This window comes from Paramisgurnus dabryanus, chromosome 2, assembly GCF_030506205.2.
Source record: "Paramisgurnus dabryanus chromosome 2, PD_genome_1.1, whole genome shotgun sequence".
Taxonomy (NCBI): Eukaryota; Metazoa; Chordata; class Actinopteri; order Cypriniformes; family Cobitidae; genus Paramisgurnus; species Paramisgurnus dabryanus.
Genome location: NC_133338.1, coordinates 38,392,529 through 38,408,009, shown reverse-complemented (window position 1 = coordinate 38,408,009; position 15,481 = coordinate 38,392,529). Strand labels below are relative to the sequence as shown.

At 35.1% G+C, this 15,481-nt stretch overlaps 4 protein-coding genes across 5 annotated transcripts; 1 reads left to right on the top strand and 3 right to left on the bottom strand.

Moving 5' to 3' along the window:
• Nucleotides 1-293: 293 nt before the first annotated feature.
• Nucleotides 294-4,836, bottom strand: cmtm3 (CKLF-like MARVEL transmembrane domain containing 3). The gene is made up of 5 exons (XM_065289295.2): nt 4,458-4,836; nt 3,276-3,431; nt 3,073-3,168; nt 2,853-2,967; nt 294-1,170 (listed from the first exon to the last, which is right to left on the bottom strand). Exons 1-5 carry the CDS (start codon nt 4,572-4,574, stop codon nt 1,142-1,144), a joined length of 513 nt encoding a protein of 170 aa, XP_065145367.1. The 5' UTR covers nt 4,575-4,836; the 3' UTR covers nt 294-1,141.
• Nucleotides 4,837-5,472: 636 nt separating this feature from the next.
• On the bottom strand, nt 5,473-6,795 carry LOC135778935 (chemokine-like factor). The gene is made up of 4 exons (XM_065289587.2): nt 6,622-6,795; nt 6,291-6,446; nt 6,055-6,150; nt 5,473-5,901 (listed from the first exon to the last, which is right to left on the bottom strand). Exons 1-4 carry the CDS (start codon nt 6,706-6,708, stop codon nt 5,800-5,802), a joined length of 441 nt encoding a protein of 146 aa, XP_065145659.1. The 5' UTR covers nt 6,709-6,795; the 3' UTR covers nt 5,473-5,799.
• Nucleotides 6,796-7,712: 917 nt separating this feature from the next.
• tk2 (thymidine kinase 2) lies at nt 7,713-11,005 on the top strand. 2 transcript variants are annotated; one of them, XR_010544619.2, is made up of 11 exons: nt 7,713-7,985; nt 8,251-8,288; nt 8,429-8,503; nt 8,637-8,690; nt 8,827-8,916; nt 9,020-9,093; nt 9,196-9,284; nt 9,408-9,487; nt 9,706-9,781; nt 9,915-9,995; nt 10,126-10,158. XR_010544619.2 is itself a non-coding variant. In XM_065289297.2 (10 exons), the coding sequence occupies exons 1-10, from the start codon at nt 7,832-7,834 to the stop codon at nt 10,210-10,212; spliced, it is 822 nt and encodes a 273-aa protein (XP_065145369.1). In that variant the 5' UTR covers nt 7,716-7,831; the 3' UTR covers nt 10,213-11,005. The 2 variants fall into 2 exon arrangements, 1 of the variants encoding a protein (XP_065145369.1); XM_065289297.2 differs by lacking the exon at nt 9,706-9,781 and having other exon boundaries at nt 7,716-7,985; nt 10,126-11,005.
• Nucleotides 11,006-11,134: 129 nt separating this feature from the next.
• LOC135778762 (uncharacterized) lies at nt 11,135-14,241 on the bottom strand. The gene is made up of 2 exons (XM_065289296.2): nt 13,533-14,241; nt 11,135-12,388 (listed from the first exon to the last, which is right to left on the bottom strand). The coding sequence occupies exons 1-2, from the start codon at nt 13,863-13,865 to the stop codon at nt 11,138-11,140; spliced, it is 1,584 nt and encodes a 527-aa protein (XP_065145368.1). The 5' UTR covers nt 13,866-14,241; the 3' UTR covers nt 11,135-11,137.
• Nucleotides 14,242-15,481: the final 1,240 nt, after the last annotated feature.

The window sequence follows — 15,481 nt, the reverse complement described above, 5'->3', positions numbered from 1 at the left end:
AGTATTCTTTTTTCCTACTATGGAAGTGAATGGGGTCCACGAACGGTTTGGTTACAAACATTCCTCAAAATATCTTCCTTTGTGTTCATCAGAACAAAGAGATGTATGCAGGTTTGTAACAACATGAGAGTGAGTAAATGATGACACAATTTTCATTTTTGGGCGAACTCTCCCTTTAAAGTCTGATCAACCCAAGAAAACAAACGCATTTTTCCACTAACAAACTCTTTCATTCTTTCATTCTGCAGAAGCAAACATGTCATCAATGTCTTAAAATATTTTAAAACATCTAGTCACTGGTGCACAAAAGATATTTATTGAAGTGGTTAATTGACAGTTTGTCACAAAACAGTTCTTACAATCCATCAGTCCTTCATAGTAAAACTAAAAGTTGGTTTAGTACTATAGTAAACCAGGAGTCACTCCCTTATGCTCTACCGAAGCTCACACTTATATGTAAATAATACAAAATGCAGTGCAATGGACATGTACAAATAGTACACAAGCATGTTGATGATAATTAATGCCTTTGCAATACTTTGGCAAGACTTTTTGGCATTACTTAGCAATAAGATAAACACAAAAGTGTAAACCTGTGAAAAAGTCAGGTGACTGTGACCAGCCAACCACCTGCTATATTCTTAAACGATGTAAACGTGTTTATTATTTTTGGTGCAAAACGTTAAAAATAATCCCCAGGGCAGGGCTTCATTGTCAAGATCATGCATAGCTTTTAAAATCGAAATAATTCTGGGTTAAAATATTCTCCCAGCATATTTCTAAATATTATATAAACACACAACATTTCCCGAGTGTTGACATAGTTAAAGGCTCGTACATAAAAAGCACACACTGATCTGAAAACAATAACACATATGTAAACAATACTATTAGTACACTTAAGCTGTTAGAAGCAGGCCATAGGCACAATACAATACTACCATTTAGTCCTGGCTGACTGATGTGAAGTGCCTAGAATAATTCACAGCTGTCGGAAAATCAAATGGGATGCCAAGATTGTACTGATTTACACAATCACAAAAGTGTGTATTTCTCTGTAAACACACTAATTGCTTTTCTTCTGTTTTAATTTGTTTTATCAGTGGTCACACACCAAATCTTTGAGGACACAATCACAGCTTCATTCAGAGTCCGAATCTGAGTCTTCATCTGTATGGAAAAAGAATATGTCAGTCTGGGAGAAAAGGGAAGGACTGTCTCTAAAAAAAGACAAAGGGAAAACACATTGGAATTTCCCATAAAAAAAATCTGCTTTACACCACAGGCAATATGACTGCGGATGACAGTTGCTGACCATAAACAATTTACCCCACTTTAAACTGATAAGATATACTCAAAATAAAGCTACAATGTAGATCATGTTATTAAACAAAAATTGCTTGGTAATAATACCACCCACTTTATATAACTAGTCTCACTAGGGATGCACAGATATATATCAGCTTATAATCAGACGATTCTTTAAAATTAGTCAATGATCAGGGCAGATTATATCCTAGCAATCAATAGGGGTGAGAAAACATCTCAGAACTCATGCTGACAATGACAAATTGCAGTTTGTATGCTCTGTAGTTCTAGGATAATACTTTGAAACAAGTAGTAAAAAGCAAAACTAGCAGTAGGGGTATGCGGGGCAAAAACTAACGCGGGATTAGTTGTAACACGGACTGTTTACATAGTTGCACAAGGTTGAGCGTTTTGTTTTTCCAGTATTTTTTTCACGCTGCCAAAAGCAAATTATTGGAAATGTATGTTATTCCAGAGAGTTATTGATAAACGAGTGTTTTGGTGGCAAGTAAATTTTTTCAACATATTTTTTTCAGTTTCTAAGTTGGGTGTGTACGATACCTAATCCAATGCTATGTCATATTAATCAGTGTGTTGTTGACTAAAACATAGCATCGTTTTGAAATATGTCCGCAGCTCTTAGCAACTTTTTTGGTGGGCTTGAAAATATTTTGACCCAGCGGGTTAATTGTAACGCCGTGTTACAACTAACCCCTCAGCACTTATGATACGGAAACCGCTAACATTTGCATAATTCTCGCCGTTGTTTTAAATAGGCTACACATGAATGATTGCTGGCTGCCAACAAAATAAACGTGCCTGTCTTATCAAAAATTGTGTGTCAAATGTATTTTTGTTCATATCTTTAATGTTGATTTAATAAGGTCACATCAAAGATTGAAATCATAATGAAATGAATGGCTAAAATCAGACTTTGATGCTCAAAACGTTTTGTCATATTTGTGTTGCTTTTTTCACATAATTAGACATTTGTATCCATTTATAATTGAACTATTGTTAGAAAAGGGCTGGATGAATGAATACAGTGTGGATACCTGTCTATTATAGACAGATATATATATATACAATATCCACTTCAAGTAAATAAACAAAATAGTATTGAAATATTTGCCTGCAAACTTAATTTTTAGCAAGTGTTACTAACTCCATGCATGTTACAATGAACCCCCCCTATGTGGTAAGTTGTAACGTTTGCACTTCTGTCACGTTTGGTGTAATTGTCCAATAATGGTAAGTGCTAGAAACAAACTTCAAATGTTAATTTCTAGCAGAGATGTGTGTGTTGCTTGTGTAAAAATATAATTAATCAAACTCAAAAAAAAAAAAATTACGATTGAGCCAAAACCAAAAAGCGTTAAGTTGTGCCCCCCTCTCCCCTATGTATCGGTAAATGTCATTCTAAGTAATCCAATATGAGTATCGGCACAGATATTTTGTATCGGTGCATTGTTGTGCTGCTTCAGTGTAATATGCATGCAAAAATGTCAGTAAATGAGAGCTATGCAAGAACTTTACTCATATACCATTTCTATTGTGAGGTTCCTCACTTGGATCACCTCCCTTGAGGAAATTTGCCAGTTCATTAAAAATGAAATAAAAATCCAGGGCAAAAATTATTGTTGCAATAAAGCCAAAGACCTAGGAAGTGAGAGAGGAGAGAATCAGAAGTGAATTAGAAATGAACAGTGTGGTCAATAATAGTGACGATAGCTTAGATTTGACATTAGACCCATGTTAGTTTACCCCAGCAGCCTTTGAGGCTCCATCCGGATACTTTGACACAGAAATTATAGAGATGATGAAGAAGATGATGGAGGCACTGACGCAACGCAGGAAGTCCTTGATGAAACAACAAACATAGAGGTTTGCAAAAAAGGTCAGAACTTGTAGAGCCAAATGTTATCATTTTTGGACACAGTCTCCATTATGCCGGTCAGTGAACTTACCATGAGGGGCCAGTGAAAGCCTTTAAATCTCTCATTGTACTTTGTGGAATAAGCAAAGAGCAGGAAAAGAGCTGCCAAGAATTCAATGAGGGGAGCTGTGACAAAGGCAGCTGCTGTTGATGCAGCAAAGCACACAAAGCTGATGAACGACAGTACCTGCACAGACAGGAAACACAAGGATATTTTTAGTGTGCTAGTTTGAGCGTACTAGTAACCTCAATTGATCATAGGTAGGCATAGATAAGGTTTATCTGGTTTGTAATTTATCTTTCGTGAGTGATTTATTTTGTAAAAGTAAGCAAATCACTGTTTTGCATTGAGATTTCGCACCACACACAAACCAAATAGAGAATATTGTAAATAGCATCGTAAATAATACCACAATTTCGTAACTGTCTCACATGGTTTTCACTGGTAGATAAGACTAAATCCTCCCACAAAGGAGAGGTAATGCATAATAGCAAACACTGCTGAAGTTTGTGTAACATTCAGTGATTAACCTGACTTAGGATGAAACACCTCCATATATGAATATCCAAAAAAAAAAACGTGTCAGTGACATCTGGGAACTCACAAAAAAATTCACAATATCTACCCACACTTGCACACAGACAGAGTGATTAGTTTAGCTCTAACATTATTTTTAAAATCTTATCGTCTATAAGTTTTGGTACAGTACCATCCAAAATAATGTTGTCTGATTATCCATCATTCTTAAAAATAATGATCATGCACATGCTGTAAGATGTCTCCCCCAGTGCTCATAAAGTTTGTTTGTTTTAATTTTATGTCTTTAGGAACGTTTGAGGACCTCTTAACAGGAAAGACAACTCCCACTTCAGCTGAATGAGAGGAGTATGATGGCTTTGACCTATATAGACAACAACTTGACTCATTCATCTCCAAAATCCATTTCAAAAGCCATTTATGTATTTGACTATTAAAGAATATTCAGTAAAAACAAAAAAACATATCGTAACGATAAAGAAAAACCAAAAAGAAAATGCGGAGCATGTGATGGGTGGCGAGAGAAACTCGTGCATCCATCTGCCCACAGCACAGATTTAATATAAACTTTTTCCTAAACATTTTGCAGAAACCTATCACAAAACAAGTGAATGCAATTGCAACTTATACACGGCATGCATTGATTTTATGATAAAAATAAAATAAAATGCATACCACTTCACCGATCAGCAGCTGTCCTTTTCGGGAGGAGACGAACTCCTTATTCGGAAGAAGAGCGCAAAGTCCGGATTGTTGTGATCTGTTGTTTTCTGGAGCCTCTATGTCGCCCATCACGCCAGTGAAACACTTTTACACCCGAGTAAAGTTCACAGGGATGCTTCCTAATCAATGCTTTGTACAACTCTACACTTCGCAAATCGACATAACTTTCCACAGAGTGGAAACGGAAATAATGACAGTGCGGAAACGAAGCAGCACACAAAAGAGCAACATCTGCATTCCCGAAATCTGGAGACAGAGAATGTGAGCGATAAATCTCAGAGTACCGTACGGCGACAAGATATGAAGCAACACAATATTTTTCACAGCATTACATAACACACTTATAACACTATTTATGAAGCTACGCCTACAAATGTCTCGAAATCACTTTAAATAGCTTCAAACGTAGATTTTTCCTATGATTATGAATTATTTTCAGCAATCCCCTATGAAAAATCAGCTTGCATTTATAGCAAACTTTAACTTTTTAACTTTTATTTTTATTATTTTTCTCGACGTGTTCTTGCTAAAATAAAGTCGACCATATTACATTTCTGATTAGCAGTTATTTTAATATAAAACTGAACTGCACTCTAAAACAATATTTTTAACCCAGCATTGGGTCAAAAAGGTCAAACCCAGCCGTATAGGGTTAAATGAACTTATAAAATGTTTATATTTGACCCAACAATGTGTTAAAGCAACCCAGCTTTTTGGGTTGAAACAACATCGGTTGAATTACAACCCAACGGTCTGGGTTTGACCCAACAGTTTATGGGTTTATGTGGTGTTACTAAGGGTTAACTCTGGAAACCATGGCAGAGAAAATAATGAAATGATAATAATAACACGATAGGGTCCTCGCACATCAGTGCTCATGCCCTAACAAAGTGAAGACTGATTAAATTAGTTAAAATTAATTCATGAAATTACAACATTACATTTATACATTTGGCAGATGCTTATGTCCAAAGGTTGCAGACCATTCAAAGTATACATTTTTATCAGTATGTGTGTTTCAGGGATGCATCCATGATCTTTGTGCTGTACTCTACTGAGCTACAGGAACTAATTTGCTTAACTGTCTGAGTTCAGAAGAACAAACAAATGAATCTCAAAAGGATATCAGGCATAAGTTTATTGTTACACATTGTTCTTTATTTATGGGTGAGACCTTAAAGATATTTCGAGTGGCAGTGAAACCAATCCATAATTGTAATAACTGAAATTAATTCAAAGTATGCCGTCATGTTTGCAAGTTGAGAGTTGTTAATAAAAAAACATTTATTTTTCCCTACGTGACCACCGGGGAGGCTCTTGGCTTGTTGAATGTGATTTTTTTAAAAAGGATGTAACCATCCAAACACCACAAGGCTGCCGCCACAAGACCCACAATCTGTTAACCAAACACACAGTATATGAGAAACATGTAGCATAGTTATCAATATAGAAATCTTTGTAAATTATAAGGTGTCTACAACTGTGTGAGTATATTCAAAACAATGGAACAGATTTGAAAATGTATGAAAGCTTTACATATCTTTCTTACCCCTCCTCCCAGAGTGCCTTTCACTGTATATGTCGAAACTGCTATGAGACTGAGAATACACATGAGTGCTGCTGCAAAAAAAGAGTTGAATACGTCCTGTAAGAGAAAAAGAGTTACCAAAATGGTTACATTTGTAATATCATTATGCATACAAATTCCCTAGCAATAACAAAACCTAATAAATGTTTTGAATAACTTTATGAAAGTATATTAGATGATATGTATTCCCTCCTCACAATTAGAGGCCAGAAGATGAAGGTGAACATCTTGTTGAGTTTCAGCAGGTAAAGCACAAGAAAGCCAAGTGTAATGAAAAACTCCATGCATGTTGCTGCAATGTAGGGGGGCCTGGATGCCACTGTATAACACACAAAAGCCACAAAAGCACACACCTGACCAGGAGATGATATGGTCAAGATCATTTGAATGATCTAATAACATAAGCCATATTTATTAAATAGATGAGATACTATTAAATATAGATTTAATTGTTCATTGTTCTGTTGTTTATTACAGCATTATTATTATTTCAGTATACAGCCATATCAAATGTTATAAGTGTCTCACCGCTTCTGCTATTTTCAGTAGTCCTTTTGTGGATTTTAGCAAGGGCAAATCAACTTCCATTGTGACATTAACAGAATCTTTGAGCATATTAAGTGTCGATTATCATCTCAGTGTTGACATCTATTCTCTTCTTTTTGCCTGAAACAAACTTGACTTCCTGAATAAGTGTTTCCTCTTAGTTTCAGGAAATGACTACATATACTGGTACAACTTTTTTCAAAGCACTTTAATAAACACCGTATTTCTGGCATTAAAACATTTACATTTGTAAAGAATAAAATAGTATGCTTGAATACATTAATCAATGCCAGTTCTGTAACATTATAATGGCAAAAGTATAAAAAAATTGAATTTGTGAAATAAAGTAAACAACAAATCGAGTGTGAGAACCAGAAATGTGTAAGTGATGTCACTAACTTTACAGGAGGGACAGAACAAAAAAAATGACAATGGTTTGATCTTACTTTGTGTACTAATTTAATCTTTTATAACCCCAAATTCATTAAGAATTCACTTTTGGCAGCATAAGAGCTCATCAAGAACTTTCATTTGATTATATATCCATTTCAACCTAACTTATAATAATGTGACTTAGCAAGCAAAAACTAGAAATAGAGAGGAGGTTATAGTAAACTTATAGTAGTATATAGTTAGTAAATGATATATAGTTTTAGACGTATTCTTTATGTTTATATGGGTTTTCAAATTGGGGTCCCCCAGAAGGTTTTAAGAGGTCCCCATTAAAATTCACAAGAAAAAGACAAAGCAAAAACTAAAAGTATATTGTGTAGCCAATTATTTTAGTTTATAAACAATTTAATGTCTTCATAACATAATATCACCATAACTAGCTATATTACACAGTTTCTATAAATAAATAATAAATAAATATCTATTGTTACAAAAATGTAGGCTAAATCTTTCTTCGCTAAAGGTTCATCTTATTGTGGGGATCCTTGCCATCACAGAGTTAGAAAACCCCTGATCAACACACAACCGACATATAAACAACAAATTGTGATATAATTCTTATATTAATTATGTGTACACTTTTATTTTGCTGTTAAGACTTTTATTTTGACATGCTATCAATGTTGCAAGTATCATTACGTCACTCTGGTAAACACGGTAGTTGCTTTTGGGCAACATGAGTTTCTTTAAAACTTTTGTAGTTGTACATGTATCTAGTTGATACAAATGAACAGGCGAGATGATTGTTAACTTCTTAAAAGAAATTCGACGTGTATTTTTACCTTTGCATTCACATAAGCATCTGACATTAAATGTGTTAGCTTGTCAAACGCCTTCACCGAAGACGCCTTTGATCAGACATGCGCGGAGCAGCACCGCATCTCCCAGCATCAGTAAGTGCTGCACGATCCTTGCAAAGCTGCTTCCGGTTTACGTATTATAACGTAAAAAATATATAATTATTTTTTTCTCGCTCAGTCAGTGTATGTTTTTTCAGATGATATACTCACAGAGATGTTTTATGGATCATATCCCGCATGTGTTTTGCATTAGCAGTATTGAGATGAGCTTAAGCTTGTTGCCTTTTGTAACGTTATCCCCGCTGCTTTTATTGCTGCCATAGAGACTCGTATTTAATTATGCTGTCTTCATCTCAAGGTAAACTGGTCAGAAATGGCGAGGGGAAGAAATCCGTGGTAAGTGGCAAACATGCTTCTTGTATCAGTATAAATAAATGATTTACAAGGGGAGGGGTGACATATAGTGATATTTAAACAGTGAATATGTTATTGCTCTCATCGATGTTTATATGATGATTGTTAAATTTAATTCATAGATTTGGTTGGAGGGAAATATTGCAAGTGGAAAGACAACATGTCTGGAGTACTTCGGCAAAACCAGTGACATTGAGGTAATAAACTCAATTTTTAGTCAATTAAATTATGTATCATACATAATGTATAATAATCTATTACCTAAAATGTCTAAATTTCCCATTGGTATTTATTATTTAGGAAACAACTACAATGTTTCTTGTTTTTCAGGTGTTGACAGAGCCTGTGTCTCAATGGAGGAACGTGCATGGATGTAATCCATTGGTATGCTGTGATTTTCAAGGGTGCATTACTAGGGACTCATTTCTATCTATTTTGCAGTATACCTTTTATAAGTGAATTTTAATATATGTTTTATTATTGTGGAAAAGTGGCTTGAACACCATAATCTTTTCCACAGGCATTAATGTACCAAGACCCAAGCAGATGGGGTCTCACCCTTCAGACATATGTCCAACTGACCATGCTGGATCGACATGTCTCACCAATGGCATGTACAAATTACAGTAGCTGTGCTTTTCAGGCCTGTAGGCATGGGAATCTCTTTGTTGTTTTACCTGCTATTTCTTATTCTGTCATCTATGTACTCACAGTCGGCACCAATCAGAATGTTGGAAAGGTCGATCTACAGTGCAAAGTACATTTTTGTGGAAAATCTTTATAAAAGGTATTTTTGTTTTAAAGCCAAAGGGCTTTATCTGCCACTATTTGAGCAAAACAGAGACAAACATTGAGTGAAAATGCGTTGTGTGTTATGTTTGGATAACAGTGGAAAGATGCCAGAGGTGGACTTTGCTGTTTTAAGTGAATGGTTTGATTGGATCATAAAGAACATAGATATACCTGTGGACCTTATAGGTATGGCACACATATATATATATATATATATATATATATAAATTGCTGATATATTTGTAACTTTATTAAAAAATCTGTTTTGTGCTGTGAGTATTGTGTGTTCATATTTTTTGTTTGTAACAGTTTACCTGCAGACGTCTCCACAGACCTGCTACGAGAGGCTTAAACAGAGGTGCAGAGAGGAGGAGAAGGTTATTCCAATGGTAAGCATAAAAGGATGTTAAGAATAACCATTGTTATAAACAGGGCATCAAGTGGGTATAGTGTTCCATTTCCAAATGTAAATAAAATTTTGAGTAAATGTAGAGGAGTTTTATCCATGTAAGAGACCCCAACCACTTTGCAAATTTTATACATATATACACTATGGGGGGCTTTTCTAAACCTGTAGTTTAAAAATATATATTATGTCCCCATCAAGGGTTCTCCCAGTGAATCATGGCCATTAAGACCACCATGATGCATGAAAACGTAACTAAAACCGTACAAACCTGAAAGTACATTTTCTAACTCTACTATTTATTTTACAAAAATATTGCCACTTTTAATGATGCCATGCCTTTCATATTTTTTAATATTATGTGTTTTTTAAAATGTATATTATTGTCTATGTTAATTATCACCCTTTAGGAATACTTAGAATCAATTCATAACTTGTATGAAGACTGGCTTATTCACCAGAAGTCCTTCAAAGTCCCTGCTCCAGTTCTTGTGAGTCTTTCCTTGTAGTCATTGGTTAAAAGGCTTCACATCACTTAAATTATACAACATTTTACAAATTTCAGTACAATGATCTTAAATCCACAAGCTTATTGACTAATTCCAGTTTACATGTTTGCAGGTAATTCCAGCAGATCATGATCTCAAGAAGATGCTGCATCAGTTTGAGGAGAACAGAGAGAAGATATTAATGGCACAATGCTCTTGACCAAGTCCCCTGAGTAAGACAACAATGGATATTTAAATCTAAAAATACTTTACCCCACATAAACATTCCTTTTACCTTGAAACTTAATTTACACAGTATTGGATTTGTCAATAATAGTTAAGTTGTCTTATTCAAATATGGATTTTTAAAGTTGTTCTGTATTGTACATATGTATTCATTCATGGACCTTGTTAACATGGTTTAAACAAAAGGAGACCTTTTGTAAGATGCTTTTATTTTGCTTTCATTCTGAAAGTATCTGCAGGTACTACAAACATAGTGAGCACTGAGATCTTATTAGTTACTGGAGATGTTACTGACCAATGTAATTTATATGAATATTTTGTTAAGTTTTAATAAAGTATAAAATGTTTTTAAATGTTGTTGTTTTATCAAACACTAGATTTGAATAATTCAACTATATCAGTTAAATCAGTAGATTTCCTTGGAATAACAGATGTACCAGAATACCATATGCACTTGATATGACAGACATTCCTGCAGAAAAATTATTAAGACAAGTGGGTGCACATTTAAACAATCTCTACATATAGTAAGGCACAGTACCACCAAGTAAGTGAAGCTCTAAAATAATGTCGACCCAAAACATGTTAAGCAGTTCAATGATTATTGTAGCAGCAAGTAACCTTCCTTCACTTGGGAAACTATAAGAGAATTTAAGCAGACATTCTTATTATAATCTTCATAAATTACGATTTAACATTTAAGGCTCAGCATGAATCAGTGCTTCATTCAGAGGAAAGTTGCCATCATTAAGAAGAACACACACACACACACACAAAAAAAACATTTCTGATGACAGTACTAGCATACAATGACAATTTTTAAAGGATCAGTGCATTTCCACATAGTTGCACACAAAAATGTCTGGCATTGAGAAGAAAACCTGGAATACCGTGTCTCTCTACACAATTACATATGTTTGGACTAGCTCATCTTCTGGTTGCTGTGATGTGGGACTTCTGCGAAGTTGAGAACTTGAAGCTTCATTTTCAGTCTGCTTATGGTCAGTTGGTGGTCCCAATGGTGGGCTACATCTACTCCGAGAACTGGGGATATAGATGGACTGAGGAGGCTCTGTAATGGTGTTGACCTGTCCGGGAATGGCATCAGATCCTGCACAGCTCCCACAACCTGTAATGTTGCAGACAGACTCTTTAGATGGACTGCACAAGATAGGCAAGCTAATGCCATCCTGGGAGTTTGTAGGTCGGGCTAAAATAAGGTCATTATTTCCACTGCATAGCTGGGTCTGTGTGGTCTCCTCGATGGGGTATTTAAGAGTCTCATCTGCACTAAGTTCTTTCATGTGCAATTTACCTATTTGCTCAGCCAGGCAGTTTTCGCGCGGCCCCCTACAGCCGCATCCTTGTAACACTGTTTCGACTCGACGCACCAGTTGGTTGTCATCTGAGGTTTGTGATTCAACTGGATTTGGGATGTGTAATTTTCTGTTGCTTTGGGTTGTCTCAGCATGCGTGGTTATAGACTGGGGGCCACTCATGTCAACATTGACCTCAGCGAATCGGGCTGCATTGTGCCCCTTGCCCCCAGCCCGGTCGTTGGCCTTAAGAGCCTGCTTAGCTTTTTGAGACTTTCCAAAAATGGGCTTTTGTCGGAAAGCCAGGTCTGGATAGTTCTCCTGCATTTCCAGGATAGACTTGTCATCACACATAAATGAGCCGGACGGTTTTTCTACACCAGATATTGAAACATCTTGAGACGTGTTGACGTGTTCTTGATCGTAAGGATGCTTCATTTTACGTGACTCCTGTTTTTGCTGTTCCTCTGGATTTACTAAGGACCCACCTTCAACATGCTCATCCTCCTGAAAAACATCCTCGTTTAGATCACAGATGTCAACAGCATGCTCCGAGACATCCTCTCCAGTGGCACAATTTAGAGGTGCAGATCTCTTTTGAAGGATCTCCAAACATTCTGCTTGTGATTTCTGGTCCATGAGCTCGAGGATATACTCGCATTCTAACCTGGCAAGGAAAAGGTCAAATCCCATGTTTTTGGCCTTTTCAGTGTCAACGCTGTCAGCCAGTCTATACTCAGTGTCTGTCTCAATGCAGTAACCAATACTCTGAAGAATACTCTTGGCAAAAGGCAATATTGGTTTGATGTAATAGACAAAGTGTCCAGTAAATGTCTAAAAGAAAAAAAAAAACATTAACAATCAACTTCAGAAGGATGCATAATATTTAAGGACAAAGTTACCACATAAGTGGCATATATTAGTCTGCTAATATGCAAGACAACAGAATATAAATATATGTCATGTTTCTCATGCTCTGTTAAAGCTGCAATCAATAACCTTTGCCTCTATGTTGCCATCACTGTTTGAAACATACTTTGCACATTGTTCTTTACATAGGATAAAGTCATATGCGTATGCAGTCAAACTGATAGCAAACTGGCAGCTCAACTTATAAATCATAATTAGAAGCCTTCCTGCTCTTATTGTGAATTGGGGTAAATAGTTTTGAACAGTCACTTTTAAATACTTGCTCAACAACAACTTTAAATACTTGCTCAGGCAATACTTGCTTTTTAGGCAAAAGGTATGGATTGCAGCTCTACGACATACCTAAAAAATATAAGACCTCAATAAAAAATTCACATGTTGTGTTACTTTAAGCCATACAGAAATCAAATATATTGCCTGATATGAAGTTGTGTGTTTTAAATATATTTCAATATGTCAAATCTATGTGTTATACACATAGCAAAACATTCTGGATGTTAAAGCTGCAATCTAACTTTTTTGTTAAAATGAAAAATGTGTTATTAGGAACATAAAATGTATATAAAAGGCAGCAATGATTTATAATAATATTTTTTTGTTGTTTTTTAAACTGTTTTTGCCGGAAATGTCAGTTTGACGTCATCACTCGCGTTATTACTCCGTTTGACATCACTCAGGCATGGATACGTAAAAAATGCTGTTTTATGTTTCAAACAAAGATGGCGACACAGAGGCAAAGTTAAATTCCCACATGAAATATAAAGTTGTATACTACTTAAACTGTAGTTAATATAGTGAATAACACTATAGTGTAGTGAATTACTTTAGTGAAATTGTATAATACTACAGTATTTACTATAGAAAGTTTCAAAAATATATTTAAAAAAAATCTAATTTAATAACATTTTATTATACCATAGGTTCTTATGTGGCTTCAAATTTAGCTAATAATAGATTCTTAAGAAGTTCGAAAAATTTGAAGTATAAGAGCAGGAAGTCAAGCAGCACTGTACTGAGAACAGCTCTATCACTAACAGCTGTCATTTACCTTTAAAGTTTTAATCTCCTTCTTCCACGGAAACAAAAACAGGTTGACACAGATGATCTCCAGTAACTCTGCAGCCTTGATGAAGTGTTGGATGTGTTTTTGACAGTTTCTGAGGTGAACAAACTCACACAGAGTTTGATAGAGATCCAGCGAGTTTAACCTCCGTCGCGGCTCGCGCTCTGATATTAGCATGCGTCTGCCTTCATCTGTCACCTGTCTGTCTGAACACACTTTAACATTGCCTTCAAAGCACACTTTGTCGTAGTGCTGTAAATACTTCAGCAAAGTGTCTTGGCGAGAGACGGGCGTTTGTTCACCGAGGCTGTTGGTCATCTTTATGAGCCAGAAAGTGATCAACTTGATCAAGATATCTTAAACGAGGAAGCGAAAGTAGACAGTATGCAAATGAGGAGTGATGCCCAACATGTAGGAATAGCTGTCAACGCAAATACGGAAGAGCCTTAAATGCATATTGTCTGATTATAGTTTAACAATTGATAAACAAATAAAAACGCCTACATTTCTGTAAATGTCCATTAAGCGACACGGTCCCGGATCACAGGCAACCACGGTGAGATATCGACCTCTTTCATCTCATCCTCCGCGCACACCTGACATCGATTCTGTTATATATCTATAAGTTTAATAAATTGCACCTCTTGTATTTGTCCATGTTTTGCTAACAGGGAGCCGGTTGATATCTTCATGTCACCTTTGTTATTTTTCCTTGGATGTGGGAAACATTAGTGACACCTAGTGGAAAAAAATATTTATTATGATTTTGATTTAGGATTACTACCAGCAGATGGCAATGTAATCCCAAAATAGACAATATAAAATAATTTGTGTGATGCTAAATGGCTTGAGCTATATTGATAATGTTAATCATATATCAGTAACATTATTATAATTTTTAAATAAATATATATATATATATATTTAAATAAATACAAAATTAATATATCAGTAACATTACTATAATTTTTTAATAAATAAATATTTTTTTAAATAATAAAAAATTCACACAATATTCTCAGGGAGAGACAGTATTTCCAGATCTTCTATCATGATACCATAAGTACAATGAAGATGGTAAACATTTACTACCATGACATATTAGGCTATCAAATTACACTGATGCCAAGTTATTGTTTGTGTTTATTTTATTGTGTTTATTTTATATATTTTATTTTATTCTTGTATTATCTTATTTTTATTTTATAAAAAATATGGACTTTTTGAATGGATTTCTTTAACCTGTTGTGTTCTCATGGTTAATGAGAAACACAAACTACAAAAGTCAGTTTACAGTCAGTCTGTAATAATACATGTATTTTGTATTGTCAATATGAACTCATAGATGGGGTTGACATAAACTATTCCTTAAAATAAAGGTGGGGTTAACATAAACTATTCCTTAAAATAAAAAAAATGTCTAGGTAAACTCACTCATTTATACCATCGGCTACTAATACGTAGATATTTCAAATGTAATCTAACAACTATCACAAGTTGTGTGAGCTGTAAGGAATTGTCATGTGTTACAGTTCTGGATGAAATCAGGATTCATCTGTATGATTTAATAGAAGATGAGCTCAGGGTAAGAGGCTAATTAAGGGTGGAGCTATGGCACAGTCCATCTGTTCAGGATGCTTTCTGTGAGCCCACTTTGCAAACAGACAGGAGAAAGATGGATATCCATAAATGCAAGTGAGACTTTTGTAATGCATTATGAATGAGAGGAGTGAATGAGTAAAATGGTTCAAGAAGTAATCTGTCCATCTGGAAGTCTTCATTGTACAATCCTCATATTCTAAATAAACACTAAACCTTCCTAGTAAACTGTGCACAACATTATCTTACATTTATTTAAACTAAATTTTGAAAACACTGTAGAACATGACAAATCTTCACCCAAAGTATTCAGATAAAAAATTTTGATAGCCTTG

Coding starts and splice junctions, on each gene's coding strand:
- cmtm3 (XM_065289295.2), bottom strand. CDS start 4,574: ATGGGCGACATAGAGGCTCCAGAAAACAACAGATCACAACAATCCGGA. Junction 3,169..3,275: donor GCTTTCACTGGCCCCTCATG/GTAAGTTCACTG, acceptor TGTTTCATCAAG/GACTTCCTGCGTTGCGTCAG. Junction 2,968..3,072: donor GAGCCTCAAAGGCTGCTGGG/GTAAACTAACAT, acceptor CTCACTTCCTAG/GTCTTTGGCTTTATTGCAAC.
- LOC135778935 (XM_065289587.2), bottom strand. CDS start 6,708: ATGCTCAAAGATTCTGTTAATGTCACAATGGAAGTTGATTTGCCCTTG. Junction 6,447..6,621: donor TACTGAAAATAGCAGAAGCG/GTGAGACACTTA, acceptor TCTCCTGGTCAG/GTGTGTGCTTTTGTGGCTTT. Junction 6,151..6,290: donor TCATCTTCTGGCCTCTAATT/GTGAGGAGGGAA, acceptor TTTCTCTTACAG/GACGTATTCAACTCTTTTTT.
- tk2 (XM_065289297.2), top strand. CDS start 7,832: ATGATTGTTAACTTCTTAAAAGAAATTCGACGTGTATTTTTACCTTTG. Junction 8,691..8,826: donor TGCATGGATGTAATCCATTG/GTATGCTGTGAT, acceptor TCTTTTCCACAG/GCATTAATGTACCAAGACCC. Junction 8,917..9,019: donor ATCGACATGTCTCACCAATG/GCATGTACAAAT, acceptor ATGTACTCACAG/TCGGCACCAATCAGAATGTT.
- LOC135778762 (XM_065289296.2), bottom strand. CDS start 13,865: ATGACCAACAGCCTCGGTGAACAAACGCCCGTCTCTCGCCAAGACACT. Junction 12,389..13,532: donor AGGAGATTAAAACTTTAAAG/GTAAATGACAGC, acceptor TTTTTCTTTTAG/ACATTTACTGGACACTTTGT.